The sequence below is a fragment of the Urocampus carinirostris genome, chromosome 3 (assembly GCF_059441175.1).
Source record: "Urocampus carinirostris isolate Australia breed hairy pipefish chromosome 3, RoL_Ucar_1.0, whole genome shotgun sequence".
In the NCBI taxonomy this organism is placed as follows: domain Eukaryota; kingdom Metazoa; phylum Chordata; class Actinopteri; order Syngnathiformes; family Syngnathidae; genus Urocampus; species Urocampus carinirostris.
In genome coordinates this window covers 14,187,107-14,208,658 of record NC_142351.1, presented here as the reverse complement: position 1 = coordinate 14,208,658, position 21,552 = coordinate 14,187,107, and the positions used below count along the sequence as shown (strand labels likewise).

Sequence of the window (21,552 nt, the reverse complement as noted above, 5' to 3'; positions counted from 1 at the left end):
CAGGGCCAGAGTTGGCGGGTTATCACCAATAGTGACCAATTATTGTTTTGTTTTCACCAATATCATGTGTTTACTTAGAAAAACAAAAAAAATTGATAGATCAACGTCGAGTCTCATTCAACTAGCAGCACAGAGGGGCCCAGGGTTTACTTGACAGAAATTTCTTGAGAAGCACTGCCCCTAAAAAACTACTATAATTCTCAGTAACACAAAACTAGTTTATATTAACGTTTCCAGAAATATGGAATGATCCCAAATAATAAAAAAGAATGTGTTTTAGTGCATTGCTAGCTACATTTGGAATAAGAACTGTAATGTACTTACCTGGTATCTTTTGTGTTTCAGTGACCCTAAAGGATCTAATTAAATGTATGTCTGACAGTGCATGATTGTGTTACTTGTGCAAAGGAAAAGAATGCCGAAAGGCCAAGGGGGAACTAAACACTGCTGTAGGATTTGGTAGAGGATAAGTAGTGAATGGTACATACACTCCGAGTTAAACTTAGGTGATGGTTGCGAAGATGCCTGAATTGCTGTGAGAATGGTGTCACAAGCTACGGAAGATGAAGCTTCTGTCTGTGTCTCATCTGTTTCCATCAGGTCCTCTTCTTTAGCACTTTCGTTGGCTTTTTCAGCCAACCTTGCAGACGCCCTACTAGAGCTTAGACCCTGAGGGAAAATATTTTCATTTATAAAGAACATACTACTAAACCGTTAATTAAAATTCACATTGTTTAGTGAACAACCTAAAAATAACTTAAATTACCTTCGCAGCAGGCATTAGAGGGGTGTCTTTTTCATGCTGCACTTGACCCCTAGGATTTGACTCTCTCGTGTCAGTAATCGTCTTCATTGTTGCAGTGGCATGCTGTACAATGCAATCAGTGCCACAATAAACAGATTCTTGTAATGCTGGTTTGGAGCACCCCGGGCCAATACATAGTGGACTAAATTGATCTGCCTCCATCGCTACTTGGGGTTCTGTTGCAGCCTCAGGTCTCATTTCAAGTACATCCTCTGTGTGATTCACCTCCATGTCTATCATTTTCTGAAACCAGATTGGCATCTTATGACAAGACCTTAATTGAGCAATTTCAAAAAATGCAGAAATAACGTAACCTTTAAAAAAAAATGCAAATTTAGTGCCACATACAAACAAACAAACGTACTGCCATCAACTAAACACCAGCTGAAAAGCGGGATTTTCGTACAAAAGTTTTTGTATTTTTAACACTGCTATCAAAACCGTTATCACAATTGGTTCCGAACCTTCAAGGGCCGCAACGCCTCTTTCGCCACTGGTTCTGTAGCAGAATGACTGAAAGACAAGCTCTCAGGAGGGATTTCTGGCTTGCCCTGGTAGGGACACTTAGACTGGAGGTTGCTCTGCTGCCTTGTTGTGCAAGGTGGGCACATGTACTCCTTACAGTTTTCAGACTCATCGACACCAACACAGTTACCATGGAAATACTCCTGGCAACTGACACATGCGATCATGAACCTAAAAAAACAACCAAATGAATGCATTAGGGAAGTTAAACCAATTATTTTAACAGGAAACGGCAAGCCTGTCGAGGCGCTTTATCAATCTAAAGTTACCTTTTGTTGTGTTTTTGGCGACAGATGCAGTACAGAGCATCGGGGTCAAGACTCTTGAAGTTTGTTACGTTTGAATGTCTGATAACCTTTTTTATGAGGCTGTCTTGCTTAATCCCCTTCTCTTCTGGTGCATCATCATACTGGCCTGGCGTTATCTCAGTATCGTTTGCGTCGATAATCATAATATCTGGGCTATTTTGCTGAATAGAACTCTGAGTTATTACAAAGGGTGTATCTGATGGATTAACAAGAATCACATCATCATCTTCATCATCTGCCACAATTGCTTCAAACTCCAATATCTTAGCCCTCCCTTTTGCCCTTCCTCTCCCTCTTCCCCTTCCTCGCCCTCTCCCTTTGGCCCTACTTTTCTTACCTCTCCCTCCCTGACTGGCTTTAATGTCAAACTGCTCTTTCATTTGAATTAAAGTTGTGTCAACGTTATCTTCAGCTTGACTTGAGCTTAACACATTGACATCTTCATTTGCCACTCCATCTGAACCAACAGAGTGCAAAGGTAAACTAATGTCTGTAGGTACCCTGAGTGCAGACACATCTGCATCACTTGTGACCTGTAGAGGAGGCTCAATGCCTCCAACTCCCGATAAATCAGGGAATGCCAAAGCATGAGGCATTTCCATTGCCAAGTCCTCATTGCCACCAAGAAGAGTGAAAGCAGTGTGAAAAGCTGACCCAAAATCCTGCCACATGCCTGGGTCAAGACAAGTTCCTGAAGTGGCTAAAGTTGGTTTTGTGTCCTCAGATGCAGCTGAGGAGGAGGAAGACCACTCAAAATCTTCCACAGCAGGCCGAGATACTTCCGCGGTTAGACCAACTTCGTCTTCTTTCGAGGTAGGAATTGGCTGTATGGGACGACGGCCTCGGAGTCTCCTCGTACGTGGAGGGCTGTGGGTTAAGTCTACAACTTCTTCCATAAACTCACGTCGAGCTATGGTGGAACGTCTGAAACCCCAAGACTTTCTGAGTTGGGACAATCCCGGCTTGTCCAAAGCTTCTGACATGCTCTTCTGCTCCTCTAAAAAAATAGACCATAATGCCCACGAATGGATATTAATTATCTTATGATGACTTAAATAAGCCTGTAAAAGAACACAGTGCACTACAGTATAACATGTTTTACCTGGGCCTGCATTATCCTCCATTTCACACTGGCATCCACTGGAATCAAGCAAAGCTGTACAAAATAAAGTAGATCATTGATTAGCACACAACTAAAATTAAGTCAACCATAAACATTCTGTGTTGTGCATCGGAGATTGATATTTTTACAGGGCTTATAGAGTTTATTCGAAGTGAAAAAGGACAATAACATATATTTTAACCCGTCAATGTTCCTGTAAAATTCACCTCAAATCCCAGTCCAAGGCGCACCCAAAGTATATTTATTTTGAATGCTGTTCTTGAACCGTTTGGAGAACATGGACGGTTTTGGTCGCTATTAAAAAGTAACGCTCGGACGTTAAGTCCCAAATAATCACTGCAAGTGCTCCTCGCATTGAGTAAACAGAGTTGGAACACAGAGAAAGAGAGGGTTTTATTCTCGCCTTATTTTTTTCCATCAAATGCCTGCAGATGAGTGTAACATGGGCACGTTAGCTGGAAAATTGGTGAGAGGTTAGCTTGAAGCACCTGGTCAAATGTTATTACAATCTGAAAAAAATAGTCATTTTATTTTAGGCATTTTTCTAAAGGTAGGTCTAGCCGTTTCCAAAAGAGCCCATTTGGAGACAACTTTAAATCTATAAAAACTCTATAAATGTGTATTTTACTTTGTGCATTTTTTAGCAATATTGAGAGTTGTAAATGTTTGCCTTCCATTTCCAGAAGTCAATTACTGATTTTGCGCACTTGAGCGTAATAATGGTGCGTTGATTCAAATTGAATCGTTTCTTCCGGCGCCGTCACGAATGGCAGCCACTCCAGCAGCTCCCGTGTTATTTTCGATTGTTCTCGATTGTTTGTTCTCAGCTCAGGGATGCTGCTGGAAATGTGAATTTCCCTTCGGGGATGAACAAAGTATCTATCTATCTATCTATCTAAAAATGGATCCTGGGTTGCATTTACGCATGTTTATTTTTGGCTTTGATTTGAATACACAGTGAGTATCTGCATACTGTTCTGTTAAGATTTTATTTGCTAACCAATGTGTCAATCATCATTTTAATCTGTGACAACTGGCTAAAGATATTCAAAGCTAAAGAAGGCAATCGCTTTGATCTTGATAAAGGCCCTTTTAGGCTAATGCGGGCTGTGAACAGTGAAAGAAAAGCGTGATTTTGGCCAAGAGTGGTGTCAAACAAAAAGACAGAGGCTGTTTATTTGTAAACACAAAGAGTATCAAAGGGCCTCACAGACCAAAGATTAATGCAAACCTCAGACCATTATGACACCATCAACTGATCTACAACCTATATGAGGACAAATAATACACAGATATTAGCCACATTGGGAATAATTTTATGAGTCTAGTTATCTGTAATCGGAAGTTAGGTGGCGAAACTAAAAGACTACAACAAGAACCGTCAAACAATGCAGAAATATTATTAGGCAGATTTTTTTCAATCTGTCAGCAACATTGTGTGTTTTGTAGCAAATATTTTACATGGTTAAATTCACTGGCTTATACTGGAAGTAACAACTCCATGTTTGCCGACATTCAAAACATTTGATAACTGTCTGGGGGCGTAGTTGGCGAGTTACGACAGTTTTATAGTTTTCAGATATCTTGTTTCAGACTGTGATGTTTCTGTGATAAGTACATTTTAAAATATGTGGCATGATGTATTTCAGTGACTGGTGACACATATTTCTTTATAGACCGGCACAACGTTAAGGGGTTAAGCAGATATTTAATATGAATAAAGTAAATATGATGGTAGTGAATTTTTAAAAAATACAATAGCCAACAATTTATTTAAAATATCAAAGGCATGGGTTTATTTAACTGGAAAGCATGGATTCACATATTTTTCTTTCAATTTTGATCAAGTTAAATCATTTCAATCGAAATGGATGTACTTTGCACAGTGATACAATTACTGCTTATCGTGTGGGGCAAATTTGAAATATATATTTTTTGAGTACTATAGCGCCAAAGTTTTGCAACAAAAGATAAGGGCTGTGAAAGGTTGATCTGTGACCGGCGCTTTTTGGTGTACAAGAGTGATTTCACGCGTGACCTTGAGATGTACTTTTATTCTGGGATAAAAATGGTGAAAGTAAGAAAATGACTATTTCAAAAACAGTGAAAATGCCAACTCAAACCCCCAAAAAGATGAAAATAAGACGAGTTTATTCGAGCACGTCTAAGAGACACACGCTCGTGCATGCACCAAACAAGCAACTTGACAGAGGCTGCAATGATAATTTCAGTCATAAAATGGTGTTACAGACACCACCTTCAATGGATAAGGGGCCGGTCACACAGACATTTGCGGCTGAATCACGGCCAGAAATTTCTGCCTGTGAGGCGGACGCTATTGGACGCTTTGAGATCGCCATACAGACGAGATACAGCAGTGCTTAACACGCAGTCGGAAATTCGCGCGCGGGTGGCAGCGCAAAAAAGTTCTGCGCTGCTCAATTCTTCAGAGCGCAGGTACTCAGCCTTTCACGAGCGTATCGAGGCTGAACCACGGCCAGAAATTTCTGGCCGTGAAGCAGACGCTGTTGGGCGCTGTTGGACGTTTTGAGACCGCCATATAGACGAGATACAGCAGTGCTTTACTCGCGGTCGGAAATTCACACGCGGTTGGCCGCGCAAAAAAGTTTTGAGCTGCTCAAAAGTTTGAGCACGTGTTAAACCGCGTGCCGCACACGTGGTCAACACGAGGTAATGACGCGGAAATGACGCGGAACGACGTGCTCTGGCCGCGGCCAGGGCGTGGTTACACCTGGGTAGGTAGGACGGGAAATTTCAGCGGGTAATCGTGGGAGGAGCATGGTAATAGCATGTTCTGCGCCTGTATCGCGGTGTTATTACGTGAAATTAGCGTGTTACGCGTGTGACAGTCAAACGCCTTTCTCCGCGTATATACAGCGCGATTTGCCGAGCACACGTGAGTTGTGCTCGAGACGTCAAGGGGGTGAACATGGATCCCCGTCAGCGTAGTGACCTCGTCTTAATCCATTTTTATTTCTTGACATTTCTTTTCAAGATAATAAAATAAAAATGATGCCATAGCTTGAAATCTTGATCTTCACGGGACTAAGTCTTGAGCGGTTATGATTTCTACAGACCGGTGTTATCCGAGAAATGCATCCCTGCCGAGATTTGCATCCCCTCGCTACTACAACCACTTTTACCTCGTTTTATCTCACTTTTAGGGAATGTAATGGCGAACTATAACCAAAACCACTTCGTCTTGCATTTGTTGGGAATGTAATACAACTCAAACCATTCCGTCTTTGTTTTTGTTGTGAACGTAATCGAACGGTAAATCCTCCCCCCCTCGCGTGAACGCGCATTCTGCTGCGCTTCCAACAAAAGCGATCGTATTCTATATAAAACGCTTATTAAAACAATAAAGCGAGCAATTGGGAGATCCTAGTCTATATAACGCGTTTATTTAAACAATAAAGTGCAATCGTATTCTACAAAATGCGTTTGTTAATGCGGATGAACAAGTCAAAAGCGATCGCAGCAGAATGCGCGTTCACGCGAGGGGGTGGGTGTGGGGGGGTTTTAGTTGTGTTGCGTAGGAGTCGGATTTGGGCACAACACCGGCTCAGGAGCTTTTATACCCGTGGTCCATACGAGAAAATGACGCAGAAATGACGCGATGAGGAAGCGGAACAGTCGCCGGCGTCTGTTTTGCGGGCATACCACCGATGAACAGCGGGTTGGCCAATTTTGCGCATTTTCCATCGCGGGCAACCACAGGCAAAAAAAAAAACGCAAAATTTTAGCCGTGATTCAGCCGCAAACGGCTGTGTGACCGGCCCCTACGGGGGAAAAAATACATCACTCATATAAGGTGCCATTATTCCAACTGATAGATAGATAGATAGATACTTTATTCATCCCCGGAGGGAAATTCACATTTCCAGCAGCATCCCTGAGCTGAGAACAGTACAATAATAAAGCCAAAAGAATACAATATACAAATACCCAGTGTGACGTGCAAATGCCCACTGTAGCGTGTTATATAGAGTAACTAAATAGTGCTACACAGAATACATATTGCAGTAAAAACACAATAGTAACTATAAAAAAATAAAATTACACCAATGTTAATTTAAATAAAATACTGATATTAATATAAAAAATATAGATCAAGACATTTGTAGTTCCTTTTCACCGTGGAATCCTTTCTTAGATAGGCGCCATGTTCTTCCGATATCCTGCTGCCACACTCTGCCATGTATCACTGGCCCTCACTCATGCCAGGCAACACAGTGCCATCTAGTGGTCAAATATTACCTATTGGGGCTTTAACGCTGTAGAGGTCTCTCAAAGCGGTGCACGTGAAGCAGAAAAGTGCAGAAAAGTAATACATTGTGTCGTGATTAAGACACTCGTTTGAGGACTCGGTTAGGTAGCTGACTATCTTAATCAACAAGCACAGCCAAGCTTATTCAAATTGGCGTTCACACACAAATACTTGCGTGTGGACAAAGGAGAATAATACATTCTACAATCATTACTTAACAGATTCACTTAAGTTCGAAATTCCGTACAATCACAACAGCCCGTCCACATCCTATACACACCCTTATGCACACAACTGATTATAGCAAAGCTCTCTGATGACTCAGGCACAGGTAGAGAAGAGACACAACCAAGTTGTGCTATTACTTCTAAAGAAAATCTAAATATATTTAAATGACAAACAGAAATGATTGGACCTTGGAATACCGCAGATGGAATTTTATAGTGTACATAGAAACTAGTTATCGGGAGAGAGGCAGGACATTTATTGGCCCGTCATAGCTCAAGAGTCATCTCTTGGCCAAATGGGCAGTTGTTCTCCGGGCTAATTTATACACTGCAGGTAAATCAGATTTATCTGCACAGACACGACCTGTATCCGATCTGTTAAAGTCCGTCTAAAAGGCACATATACATTTTTTCACACCAGACCAAAGCCACTTTCATACGTGGTCTTAAATCAGATACATATCTGATCTTTTGGAATGAGACTTCTATGTGACTGGTCAAGGTGCATCCATGCGACCTGCATGTTATCAACAGGCGGCAGCAGACGTCACTATTCTGCCTTCAACTAGGCGGGAGGAAGCGAAGAAATAAACAACCAGGGTGCAAAAAAGAGTGTCATTAAATCACACATTCATGGAAGATAAACGCTTATTTTATAACTCAAGGAACAGACAAAATTGCATCGCGGATTCACAACATGTTGCTCGACATTCACTTTCAATGCTAAAGTATTCTCTAATGGTAGTTAAATACTTAAGATTCAAATCCTACCACACGGACAACATTTTATTGTGGAAAGCGAGGTTTTAGATTCAATTAATATTTGGGGGGAAAATACGCCGCTGTTAAAATCCATGAGTACTTCCGCAAACATGAGTGCATTGCGTGTGACGTCATGAGTCCTTTTCAGCGCATGAGTGACAGGCGTTGTAGCGTTCACACTAAAAGATCCAAGTCGTATAAAAGTCGCATTTAGTTGGAAATGTGAACCATCACACAAAAACATTGGATTTTACATTAAAAAAATTAGTTAATCATTAAGCTGTGCAGCGCGAACCGAGCCCTATTCTGTTTTGTCCAAGTCATGTGTTGTTGAATTTTTGTACATAAGCCAAATTGCTTCTCACCATAACTGTCATCACTGAGTGAATAAAATGTGTAGAGATCACTGGGGGTCGGGGGTCACTCCCGGGCCACGCGACGGAGCGAGTTCGGCGGATGCGACGTCACACGGCTAAGAGGTTTCTTAGTGAGAGCTAGGGCTGAAGGATTGTTTGCTACTGCAATAAATTGCAATTTTCCAAAAAATAAAATAAAAAAAACATTAGGTCATCGCGGATGGTGCGCTTACAATGCATTTTTTATGGAAACACCACCATGAAAAAGGGTGAGGGGGAAGGGCTGGTTGCAGGCTGACATAAAGACAAGGACGCACATTCATTAATCAAGTGCCTAACACAGGTGGGCAAACTATGGCCCATAGGCCACATGCCGACCGTCAGGCTTTTTAATCTGGCCCCCTGAACAAAAATGTTGACAAAATCATAACAATAGTATAAAGTACAACTATTAATCCCCATTGTCCTTCTGTCGGTCTACTACAAAACTAAATTTCAAATTTCATAACATTATTTTGCCCTAAATAGTAACGACATCAGGGCAGCACGGCGGCGCAGTGGTTAGTGTATGTGCGGCACAGTTCTGAGGTCATGAGATCGAACCTCCTGTGTGGAGTTTGCATGTTCTCCCCGTGCTTGCTTAGGTTTCCTCCGGGCACTCCGCTTTCCTCCCACATTTCAAAAACGTGCATGTCAGGTTCAAATTGTCCCTAGGTGTGAATGAGCGAGCAAATTGTCTGTCCCTGTGTGCCCTGCGATTAGCTGGCAACCAATTGAGGGTGTCCCCTGCCCACTGCCCGAAGATAGCTGGGATGGGCTCGAGCACCCCCGCGACCCTACTGAGGATAAGCGGTGCAGATAATGGATGGAGTAACGCTATCATGGCAATATATACAATAATAAAGTACTAATAAAATAAAATATTCTTTTGTGTTCCAGCTCTGTCGCAGTTGTTCCTTTGTGTGTCTCCTACAAAAATACTAACACCGAACGTAGGGGTGGGACCAAAAAAAAAAAAAAAAAAAAAAAAAAAAAAAAAAAAAAAAAAAAAGATTAATGATTGATTAAAATCGATGTTTCTCCCCGGAATCGATTTTAGTGATATCATATCCGGTACGTTATAGTCCGGTGCGCCTTATGTATGGGAAATAAATAGCAAAAGATTCTATTTTCTGGGGTGCACCTTATAATCCGGAGGACCCTATAGTTCCGAAAATACGGTAAATATCATCACCAGACTTGAAGTGCAGAATCTTCACTTCAAGTGGTTGAATAGCAACATCTTACCGAATATGAAAGAATTGTATACATTTTATTCCAAACACACCACATTTTAGGGGCTCAAAAGTAATTGGACAATTTAAGGTAATCCAAACAGAAAGGTTTTTCGTCAATATTTGTTGCAAATCCATGAAGTCTGGAACCAATGGACGACAGCAAGCGATGAGTTTCCTCCTCCATGATGCTTTGTCAGGCCTTCACAGTAGCAGACCGGAGGTTGTTGCTCGTTTGTGGGTCTTTCCAACTTAATGCATGCTCAATTGGGTTGAGATCCGGAGATTGTCTTGGCCATCACAGAATATTCCACTTATTTGCCCTAATAAACTCCTGGGTTGCTTTTGCTGTATGCTTTGGGTCATTGTCCATCTGCACTATGAAGTGCCGTCCAATTAAGTCTGCAGCATTTGGCTGAATTTGAGCAGGAAGTATATCACGATACACTTCAGATTTCATCTGGCACCTTTTATTTCTTGTTATGCCATCAATGAGAACACAAGTGACTCAATGCCGTTGGAAGCTACGCAAAAACCAACTTTCTCCACCATGTTTCACAGATGATGTGGTGTGCTTTGGCTTATGTGCTGTTCCCTTTTTTGTCCAAGCTTTCTTGAAATGAAATGAAATGAAATGATCTGAAATGAAATCTCGTCATTCTGGTAACTCATCTGTCCATTTAACACTTTTCTAGAACAGGGCTGGCTTGTTCTATTTTTGGGACTAATGAATGGCTTGAGAGAGATACACCCACTTCCGGGAGTGTTCTTCAGTTCAGTAGATGTAGTAAACGGATTTTGCTGGATGTACAGGCCTTTTTTGAATTGCCAATTGCACCAGTGCATTCCTTTTTGCTTAGAATGTACCAAACTGTTGATTTGGCTTCTTCCAGCATTTCAGTTATCTCCATTAGTTATTTATTATTGTTTTAGCCTCACCATCTTCTGCTTCACAACAACAGATCCCAAATGCAAAACCACACACCTTTACTCAAATTCAGACCTTTTCACTTCATAATTGATGACATTTTTACAAGGAAAGAGCATTCTGAGCCAATTACAACCCACTGAGTTAATTGTCCAATTACTTTTGGTCCCTTGAAAAAGTGGTATAAACAGTGTAAAGGGCAATAAATAAAAAAATAAAGTTTTTTTTTATTGTTTTAAATATTATTCTAAGAAAAATAAAATTACGAGAGAGCGAGAGAGAGCAAGAGAGAGTGCGAGAAATAAAATAAAAGTTAATTGTAATAGTGCAAGATTACACTGCCAAGTTTGTCTCCATTGTCACTTTGTGTGTCTACAACAAAAATACAACATTAAAATTTATTCCTAAATTGATATGAAATTTAGTGCTTAAAACGGGGATCTCCTTTCTGATTATACTTAGATTCTGAAAAAAAAAGAAATACTACAAAAATACTATTAAACTAACACTTTAATACAGATGTACGGCCGGTCCCCTACTTAGCCAACATTTGAATTATGCAAAACGGTAGGTACAAACATTTTTTTCGGGATGTGGCAAAATTTCCAGACATTGGTGTAAGTTAGATTTTGTATTGTGTGCACTCTTTTGCTAGTAGAGGCCGGTACTGTAGTGTTTCTCTCCGCCGCGTGGCGCTGTGAGAGATCACCCAGCATCCGCCCCGAAAAAGAAATCCGGCTACTACTTCCTAGTTTGTGTGTAAACATACTATGTGTATTTGTATCTATAGCGTGCTAAGAACTTTGACATTTTTTATTGTTTAATATCTCATGCATCCATTTAATATGGTTGGTGTAAAGAAGAGGCACGCCATTTCTTTTGAAATGAAAGTGGAATGAAAGTGTCCTGTTTTACAAAAAAGGGAAACACACTTGTGTCATACACTGATACCAGGTATAAAAAAAGTTTAAATCAGTTTTAAGTTCACTGTTAGTAGAATAGATTTTTTTTTCACTTTTATTCATTTCCCCTGGCTTTTTAATTATTTTTCTTGCTTTATTATTTATTTTTTGTTATTTCATGTTTTTCTTTTTTTCCCCAGACTGCCATCACTACTACATCCAGTTTTCTTTAGGTGGGCCAGCGTGTCTGTGTGTGGGCAATTATGTGTATGTAATACAAGCAATCAGTTATGCTTTTAATAAGATTGTTTTTAAAGTGCATTAGAAATTTAGGTTAAAAAGATTCACAGAGGAGTGTAAAACGTTAAAAACAAACATGTGTGTGGTAAATGGTATTTTAGTATTACATTATATTTTGTGCTACTTTTGTTCCAACTCTCAGATGTTATGTAGGGCCGAGCCAAGAATGGAGACTGCAACAAGGAAAGCTGCAGAGGTCTGGCTCATTAAACTTCATGGAGATTTGGGCTCTCTCCTGAAAGTAGAACCCATCACCAACACTGAGCTCACTGCCTCCTTGACAGTCTTCTTTTCTAGATTTGGGAAGTGAAACAACCGACTCACAGCACTTCCCACAAGGAGGGCAGCAGCATTACCTTCTTCGGCTGGAGGTTCGGCTGCCTGATGAGCCAGGCTTCCATAGCTTTCCTAGTTGCATTCACAGTCGTCAATTTTTTTTTTCACTTGAATACTTACCTCGGCCCAAATAACATCTGAAACGAAGTTGGAATAAAAATTAGTGAGAAACAAAATAGGATACTTAGTTTATCACACAAATATGACACGCAAGTTTATTTTTGTTTTTACACCCTATGTGAGTCTTTAGAACCCACATTTTAACACATCTTTAACAAAAAAAATCCTTTTAAAAGCACGGCTCTGATTGTTTACCCATATTTTAAGGAATATAAGTCGCTCCAGAGTTGCTCATCTCAGAGATGGATGTCTTACAAATGGAAGTCAGGGACTTACAGTTTCACATCTGAGAGAAGGACAATGAGGGATGTCGTCCTTCCCTACAGGGAATCATCAGCAGGGCGAAGTGAATGCCGACGGATCTGCGAATGCCAATGTGCTGATGTTGGCTGCAGTTACACCTCCAGCAACTCCTGGGTGAACAAGCGCCGGGCCAGACACTCTCCTCAGCGTGGACGTCCTAATAAAACCCTCAACAAAGATTGTTCTCCAGAACACCAAAAGTGCCGCGCCGACAGGACGAAAGGCAGACGAGATGTTTAGTGAAATTTTTGTTTCCGTCTCAACGTACCTCCTCAACCAACAGACCAAACTCAGGAAGACCTGCTTTAGCTGGCAACAAGACCCAGATGCCAGCATTGACATCACCAGCTCACAGCAACCACACCATGGCAGCGCCACCTATGGTGATGTCCTGTACAGCGGTCGATGTCCAAAGTACAAAAAGACAGTCTTGTGCACGGGAGGACTCGGATTGTAACGAACTGTGATTCTGGTTCTGTGTGCGCAGTTGAGTCACCTACTGCAGCTGCTATAGCAGGCTCCCATTCAGCAGGTCAGACTTTCATCCACACATTGTCCCAAATGAAGCAGATATGAAGCAAGTCCAATTACGGCAAACCAACATTGGTCATGTTTTGGCCAGGTTGGAGGAGGGCCATAAAAAAACTCAAGATGGAGGTTAAAGAAGGGCAGCCTAAGCGTGAGATTATGGTGCGAGTTCCAGCAGCTTTGCTTCACAGATGACTAAAATGGGGCAGACTACTCATGTGGTGACCCCCACTTTGTTGGTGCCTGACGTCCTGGTACTATTGCCGGGCACTGCGCTCACAGCCCATCTTGCTTACGAGCGAGTTGTGGGAAATGTTTATGGTGTTATTGGACCACCATGGACTATGACATCCGACCCTGTGTGGTCAGTGTCATGCGTGTCAAAGGACAAAAGCCCCAATTTCTCACGGTCATGCCCACATGCGGACTTCATATGTGGAGAGGCCTTCCCGACATGTACTGTAGCAGTACGTAGAGTTGCCCCTTGCATCTAAGGCAATCGTTATGTGTTTGTTGTGGAGGACTCTGGTGGGAGACACTTCTGCTCTCATCCCATCTGCAGAATCTGGGCCTAAGTTTGTCTCCTGGACAGAGCCAGTTGACCATCATGACCTCCGTGCTGTTATTTTTTGGGGTGAAGTTTTATAATTTAGTTCTGCTCTTCTGTTTTTTTTTTTTTTTTTTTTAAAGACAAGTTTGTTGTTCTGTTTTCTCTGTACATTATGTAAATGAGAACATTTATTCCAATTAGGGGGGCGCGTGTAGGTGCAGGAAGAGAGGCACGTCATTACGACGTAAGCGGGCCAGAGTGTAGCGAGTTTACAAGCAAATTTGTGAGTTGCAAAGTGTTGTGTTTAATAAACAGGTCCCGACTTTGTCACTATCTAAAGAAGCCGTACGTGTTCTGTGTCTGTTTATCACTAAAAAGTGATCCAAAACATCCCCAAAACGAAATGCTACACTAACGTCTAATCAACTGGATAGAGTTTAGGGAGCAGTATTAACTTATTTCTAATATTTACCATTATACATGATATATGCTTTTAAAATTATGCTGTTTAAAAAATATGTTCATTCTATTAATTTTTAATTTCGACCTCCTTTACCTGGGATCTTGTTTTTCTATCAAGATCCAAAGCTTGTGATGATAGGTGAGGAAGGTAGACCGATTGGTAAATTGAGGGCATTCCTTTTTGGCACAGCTCCTTTACCACAACGGTTCGCATAACAGCACACCCTGCGACTAAATACAAGTATAGAATTTGGTTTTCAATAACAATTCAAAATATATGGCTTTAAAAAAATTACTTGCATATTCAATAAAAAGGAAAGAAAAAAATATGTATTGGTGCAGACTTTACTGCAGCCCTTAATTGGGATTGTGGAGACCCAGGTTGGCCCCACAAGCTAAGCCACACCCACCCTGCCACCACAGCATAAGAAATCTGCACGTCACACGTCGCCTGCCAAAAATTGCTTGTCAAGTCAACAAAAACGTAATTCAATCATATTTTCATCGACACCTTTCAAAATCCCACTTTCCCCTCCGAACCAAGATGTGCATCCTTCCCATAACAATCTACACCCAGCAACAGCAGGACGTTCTGCCTCTCCAAAGTGGCATACATTCTGACAATGCAAGATGTCCTCACAACACATTTTATTCTTGCACTCTTAATGCCAACCAATGGCAAAGAGAAGCCATTAGCCAGTTTTTAAGTATAATTTTCAGATAAAAATATGTTACGCATCCGAGAGTTGAGCCATGCAAACTTTCCAAGTTAGATTTTAGAGCACAACCCTGCAAATCCCTTGAGAATCGTAATAAAAATTGGGAGAGGGGGTTGTTTATGTGAAACACTAAAGACTAAAAAGTAACACAGTTAATACATGTAAACAATTAATGTATCGTATGTGTTATAAATAAAAACTTTTATGCAATAAACTCCAAAACAAGCTGCTCATTTACTTTCACTTTTAAGTTGGCCATGGAGGGAGTACTGTAGGGCTGCATGGTTTCAGAATAATAATCAAAAATACTGCAATTGCAATTTCAATGTAATATTTGGTTTTAAAATAAAACCATTTTCTGTGCTGTTTTTTTGGGGTGAGTTCTCAACCCCCCTGTTGTCCTCAGGTCAAAATGGCCCGCCACAGTGTTGTTAAAAACGTAAAAATCCCCTTGAATAACATTTTATTCAACTTCAAATGTTATGACTTCCTGGATTGGTCCCAACAATAGAAAAAATGTTGATTTTATTCACATTTTCATGTAAGCTGTATAAAAAAGTAAAAGAATTGCCCTTAAAATGAAGACACACGGGTTAATCATATTGACATTCTTTAAACTTGATAAAACAGCGGTCTCTTCGGGAACACTTTGTTATGGTGGCTGTTTGCTCAAACAAGGCTCACAGCGAAATGTCTTGTGATTACACAATCACACTACGTCACATCGTAATATCGAGTAGATTTAGGTTAATCACGCAGCCCAAGAGTGCTGTTATATATTAAATGGTTAAAATGGGCATGAGTTGTCCATACGTATTAGTGCTGATTAATATTAACACGACTTTCGGTAAAAGGAAAGAATTTTTTGGGGGGGTTAAAAAATGGCCATCAGAGGCAGATGGTCTATCAGTGTCTATCAATTATTTGATTATGAACCTAATTAGTTGTGAAACTACAGCTTTATCTACCTGTAGCTAATACATAAAGTGGCATTGCGTGTTATTTAGCACATCGTAAACTTATATATATATATATATATATATATATATATATATATATATGTGTGTATTGATTTGAATAACAAACAAAAATATATGAAATATCATAAAAGGGGATTTTTTTTTTTAATCCTTATAAATTGAAAAACATGTCTTTTTTTCCCTTTACATGTGGCTTACCTAGAAGGAGCTAACATGATCATCGCCCGTCGTGCTGCTAAGGGTACCCCCAAAAACCATAAGTCTTGTGAAAGGCTGGATAAAAAAAATGACGAAAAATAGTGTGGTTTGGTCCCTTTGAGTCTTGGTAGTTTGGATTCTTCCTTGTCCTTTTTAGCACTTGCTTTTATTTTTTTTTCAACATTTTTTAAGCCAGGGCACGTTTTTTACATTGGAAAAATTTTGCGGCACACTACTAACCAAAAATGTTATAAAATGACCGTAAACAGCATGTTTAATTACAATATAATTTGTAATATCCCCAGTTTTTACAGCACATACACTTGACAATGACATAATATTTGCAGAAAAATGATTCTTAAATGTTTTATAAAATTTGAAAAAGTGACATTGGATAATTTCTCACGGCACACCTGACTATCTCTCACGGCATACTAGTGTGCCCCAGCACACTGGTTGAAAAACACTGCACTACACAATACAGTGAAAATCTATAGATCAAATATTACACAGTGTACCTTCAAATGTGCTGTACAGAATTTGGGCATCACATGGTTTAAAGTCATGATCGGAGCCTAAGTCAGATTGTTCATGAGTATCTGCTTAGACGCGCTCGAATAAACTCCCTTTTTTCATCTTTTCGGGGTTTCAGTTGGCGTTTGTACTGTATTTTCCGACTTATACCATTTTCTTGCTACACTTACAAAAAAATGATGACAAAAATATACGTCAGGTGTCTTTATAAATATAAATGCTCTTTGAATTCAGCTGGGCATTGTTGACACGTTCTTAAATTAAAGCTGCCCAGAAAGAAAAATATCCACATCTCCAAGGCATTGAATATGAGATGCTACAATCCCAACCCACAACAAATACACCCACAAAAAAAAAAAAAAGAATTTTTGATCATTAGGTCGGTCAGCATTATTTTTTCGGCAACCTTAACTTATTCATTGCGTGACTCTTAATAAAAAAAATATGAGCTGCCCTCTTCAAATATAAGCTTCATTACTGTATACCAGTTAACGGAGGATACCTGAAGGTGGAGGCGAATGTGTGCTTTGTGTGTTGAGTAGACAACAGCTAGAATTGGGTCATGTCTACAGAAATGTGATGACCAGAGTTAGTTATGAGATTTTACGTTAGACTGACTTTTAAATTTGTTCCCTTTTGACCATGTGTCGAGCTACAAAATAGGGATGGGCAAGTACAGCTACAGTGCCTTGGAAAAGTATCAGCCCGCGAGAACTTTTTGACATATTTCAGGCTTCCAACTTATAGATGAAAAACATAAAATATTTTCTAAGAATCAACAACATGTGAGACACAATTATGAAAACAACCTGATTATTTTCAACATTCTAGATTGTGTTAAATTTAAAAATAAAATGTAAAAAAAATGAAAGTAGACATAGAAAAAATATTGTCTCCCTTTGAGGTAATACTTTGTACAATGTCCCTTTGCTGTGGTCACAGCCACAAGTCATTTTGGGTATATCTTAATAAGTGTTACACATATTGAAACATAAATATTTGCCCATTCTGCCGTCCATAACAGTTCAAGTTCCTTGAGGTTTGATGGTGATCGTTTGTGCAGGGCATTTTTCAGATCTTTATACAAATGCTGTATAGCAGGGGTCTCCAGCAGGTTTTCCCTTAAGGACAGCTGAGATGCCTGCGGATCTGTTCTTAAAATAGCTCATCAGTGCTGGGGTATTGTGGTTTTCTAGTTAAAAAATGTCTTTAGACATTGACTTAGTCTATTTAACCCTACTTCTAATAATTAACCTGGTAGTAACATAGTAAAAACCTAGTAATAACATGATAAGTTATTTTAAAAATGCCTTTTGTGCAAATTAGAAACAAAAAGGGTTCAGCTTGAAAAAGGTTGGAGACCCCCGCTCTATAGGTTGGAGGTCTGGACTTTCACGTGGCAATACTAAAATCTTTATATTGATAGTTTTAGACCATTTCATTGTAGGTTTTCCTGTATGTTTAGGGTCGTTGTCCACTTGGAAAGTGAACCTGCACCCCATTCTCAGGTCTCTCTCAGTTTTATGCTCCCCTTATTTTGTTATTGTTGCACAGTTCTCCGGGAGATGTGTAAATGTTGCGAAATTAAAACAGGGGGACAATGTTTTTACAACATCCAGTTTTTTTCGTTGTAAATATGATATGCAATATTGAAATAATTTGGTTCACTTCATAGATGAATCTCAAGTCAGTTTTTTTCTTAGAAAATATTTTCAGTTTTTTAGCTTTGAGTTTGAAGCCTGATAAGCGGCAATATGACAAAAAGGTCCTGAAGGGGTATCAGTATTGGTGTCGAAATAATTTCTTTAAGGGATCGATAAACGATCGGTACGCATTGGCATTTAACAGACCAGGCAAAAAGATTGGTGGAGATTTGCAAAACCGTTGCACATTTAGCAAAGTATTTTGTTGAAATTTAAATGTAATTCTTTTTAAAGTATGAGCTAATATTATCTGTACCTGGAATCGGCAACTATGACTACAGTATTTGGTAAGGATCTGAAAAAAAATGCATTAAACTTACCAATTACTTGGCAACCTAGTATTTGGTTGTGTAACCAGCAACCTAAGACCCGTCTTATGTAGTAAATACAACCACTCAAAGCAGACTCATTATATTTAACATAAAGATGATCAGCAGGATTATATCTTATATTCCTAACCTTATGCTAAAAGCTGAATTTTTGTAGCATTTGAAATTTAAAAATCTGAAAAATGTATCTTGTTGGAAGCCTTTTGATTTTCACTGAGCTTATCACGAAAAAATGTCTGGGAGCTGCAATTTAATTTGTTCATGAAGAATTACCCATATTTCTCTAAAGGGGAAAAAAACAAGAACAGCAGGAGACAATACTTTTTTTCTCATAAAATATGTGGTAAGTGTTTGCCTGGCCAAGGTTCACCCAGGCGACAAAAATGTTAGAAAGGTGCAGACGATAAGCCCCCCATCAGCCGCCACCCCCCACGCACAAGACAGGACTGTCAAAACAAGAGCTCTGGCAAACTTCTATGAACAAAACATTACAGTTTTGAAGCACCTTATTTTTGTCCCTGGGGATCATCTATTCATTTGCTTCCCACAATCACATTTCTGATGACCAGAAGCTAGTGTTAAAGCTTCAACAGTTTTGATTCATAAATATGCAGTGCATTCAGTATGTTCATCCCTGAAGTAAAATTACTACCACAGGGCGATGTCAGAAAGTTTAGGTAATATTTTTTTAATAACTTTGGCTGATATGCAAATGTGGATTCTATGTTGCACTAGACTGTGCCAGTAGGGCTGACGGATTAGAAATTCAAAATTGCCATAGGACGTAGTGCGATTGTGTAATCGCAAGAGACTGCGGTTTGAGCCTTGTGTGAGCAGACAGCAACCATACCAAAGCTCTCCAGGAGAGGGTGCTTTTTTCTTTAAGTTAAAGCATGTCAATATTATTCACCCTCATGTGGTCTTTATTTCAAGGACCCTTTTTGTACTTTTGTATACAGCTTACATGTAAATGTGAATAAAGCATCATTTCATTTTTCTTCTGTTAGGACCAGTCTAGAAGTTACAATAAAATATAATTCAAAGAGATTTTTGTGGGTTTATATTTCTGGGGGTCATTTGTCATTGATACAGCATAGGAATTGTAAAATAAAACAATAGGGTACCATTGAAACTGGGTGCCTAAAGATCTCCCACAATTTGGGTGCTGACTGAATAATTCCGAGTTTCAATTTATATCGAAATATTTGCTTTACATTGCATAACAGAAATGCATATTTATCATTTCTCCAGAATTTACGCATTAATAATAGAAGGTTAATTAACAGGCATGTCGTGCAAGCGTTTATTTTCTAGTTATACACTCAAGGGGATTGTTATATTGTATATATTTCCCACGTTATAACGTGTTTTTTTAACAGTTTTGCTACTTCACAGATCTTGCATCGTGTTTTGCATTTTGTTGATTTGCTTAACAATCTCCCCGTTTATATTAGTAGTTAGTTATAATTAAAAAAACGCTAATACAGTACTTTTACTTGTTCAACAAATGCTTGAGCATATAAAAGTGTTTGTTCTTTGGTTTCAGTGTATAACAGATTGTATAGTAATTGTAGAAAAAATTCTACTTCACAGATTTTAGCTTTTACAGATTTTTTTGAACATTAACCTGTCAACTAATTTATTGTGATAACTCTCTGTTTGCCCATAACAGATTATTTTAACATGACGTTGTACTGGGACGATCAAACTTGAGTTTTTGCCTATTTTGGCTTTGGAATCCATGTAATTCAAATATTACTAACTGCAGATTCACAGCAATTATTAAGTGTTAAGTTCAGGAAGTTTAACAAAAAGGCTTGTGTATAACTCCCAAACCATAGCAACAGATTGCATACCTGTAAATGTATACCTTATCAACATATTTAATACCATTTTGATTATTTTAAAATGTGTAGAACATTTTTTTTCACGTGAAAAAAAAATTATAATATATATTATATGCTGTAGTGGTTAGCACATTCGCCAATCACACAAAAGGCCCCCGGTTTCAGACTGGGTAGAAACATATGTTGGCCTGGAAGGGTAGTAGCGCCACCAGGCTGTACTTGCCCATGGCACACCACAGGAAACGGTGCCCCTGGGACCGCAGTGGTTATGAGTTCCAACCAACCATAATATATAATACAAAGTTTACTGCAAATACGGAAAGAACTCTGAAAAATGCTTAAAGAACTATGTGGGGGTTTTTTGGGAGTCAACTGGTTTCCACAAATTATCTTCATTTTAAATTATACAGTCTGTCTTGCTGTGAGTTAATGGGTGCAGCGTTATGTTTGTAAGGTTTATTTTATCATTTTATAAGAATTGCGATCATTAATAAGGGGGCAAATGGCAAAGGGTGACAGGTATGTAAACAAAGGGTACAGTAATTAAAAAAATGATGGAAAAAATAAACACGATTCAAAAATATCAAAAAGAAACTGGGGCGGCAGTAGCAGTAGCTCAGGAGGTAGAGCGCTCGTCTTGGGATCAAGGGATCCCAGTTAGAAATCCCGGCTCGTCCGTGTTACATGTCGAAGTGTCCTTGGGTAAAACACTGAACCCCTAATACCCCCAATAAGCAGGATACCGCCTTACATGGCTGCAAGGCCGCTATTGGGAAATGTGGAGCACATAGTAAAGCGCTTTGGGAAGTCATTGACTTGAAAAGCGCTATATAAATGCAGATCATTTAATTTCATTTCGAATAGTTGAACTTGTGTTATACCTTAGTTGGCAATGACCATGTCCTGTCTCAGAATTTGTACTTGTTAGTTCTCCATTCAGGGTAAAACAAGTAAATGCTTGGGCACAAATTACAGCAAAACAACCACTGTGTCAGCCAGTTTAAAATTTCCCTGTGGGTACCAAAACAAACTGTATTTGCTGATCATAATACAAACGAAAGTCATATATCAGGGGTCTCAAACTTGACTTTCATTAGAGCCGCCAAGGCTAGTGTCATAGTGGGGTGGGGCCAAATCAGATT

At 39.5% G+C, this 21,552-nt stretch overlaps 1 protein-coding gene across 2 annotated transcripts in view; it reads right to left on the bottom strand.

Moving 5' to 3' along the window:
- Positions 1 to 21,552, bottom strand: part of LOC148368764 (uncharacterized) — a 51,266-nt gene that overhangs the window by 28,857 nt on the left and 857 nt on the right. For both annotated transcript variants that reach the window (XM_088330805.1, XM_088330806.1), the window contains exons 2-6: positions 2,741 to 2,794; positions 1,600 to 2,635; positions 1,270 to 1,501; positions 767 to 1,048; positions 489 to 669 (exon numbers count right to left, since the gene is read on the bottom strand). In XM_088330805.1, coding sequence (XP_088186931.1) covers positions 489 to 669; positions 767 to 1,048; positions 1,270 to 1,501; positions 1,600 to 2,635; positions 2,741 to 2,762 — 1,753 coding nt within the window. In that variant the 5' untranslated portion in view covers positions 2,763 to 2,794. The remainder of the gene's footprint in view (positions 1 to 488; positions 670 to 766; positions 1,049 to 1,269; positions 1,502 to 1,599; positions 2,636 to 2,740; positions 2,795 to 21,552) is intronic.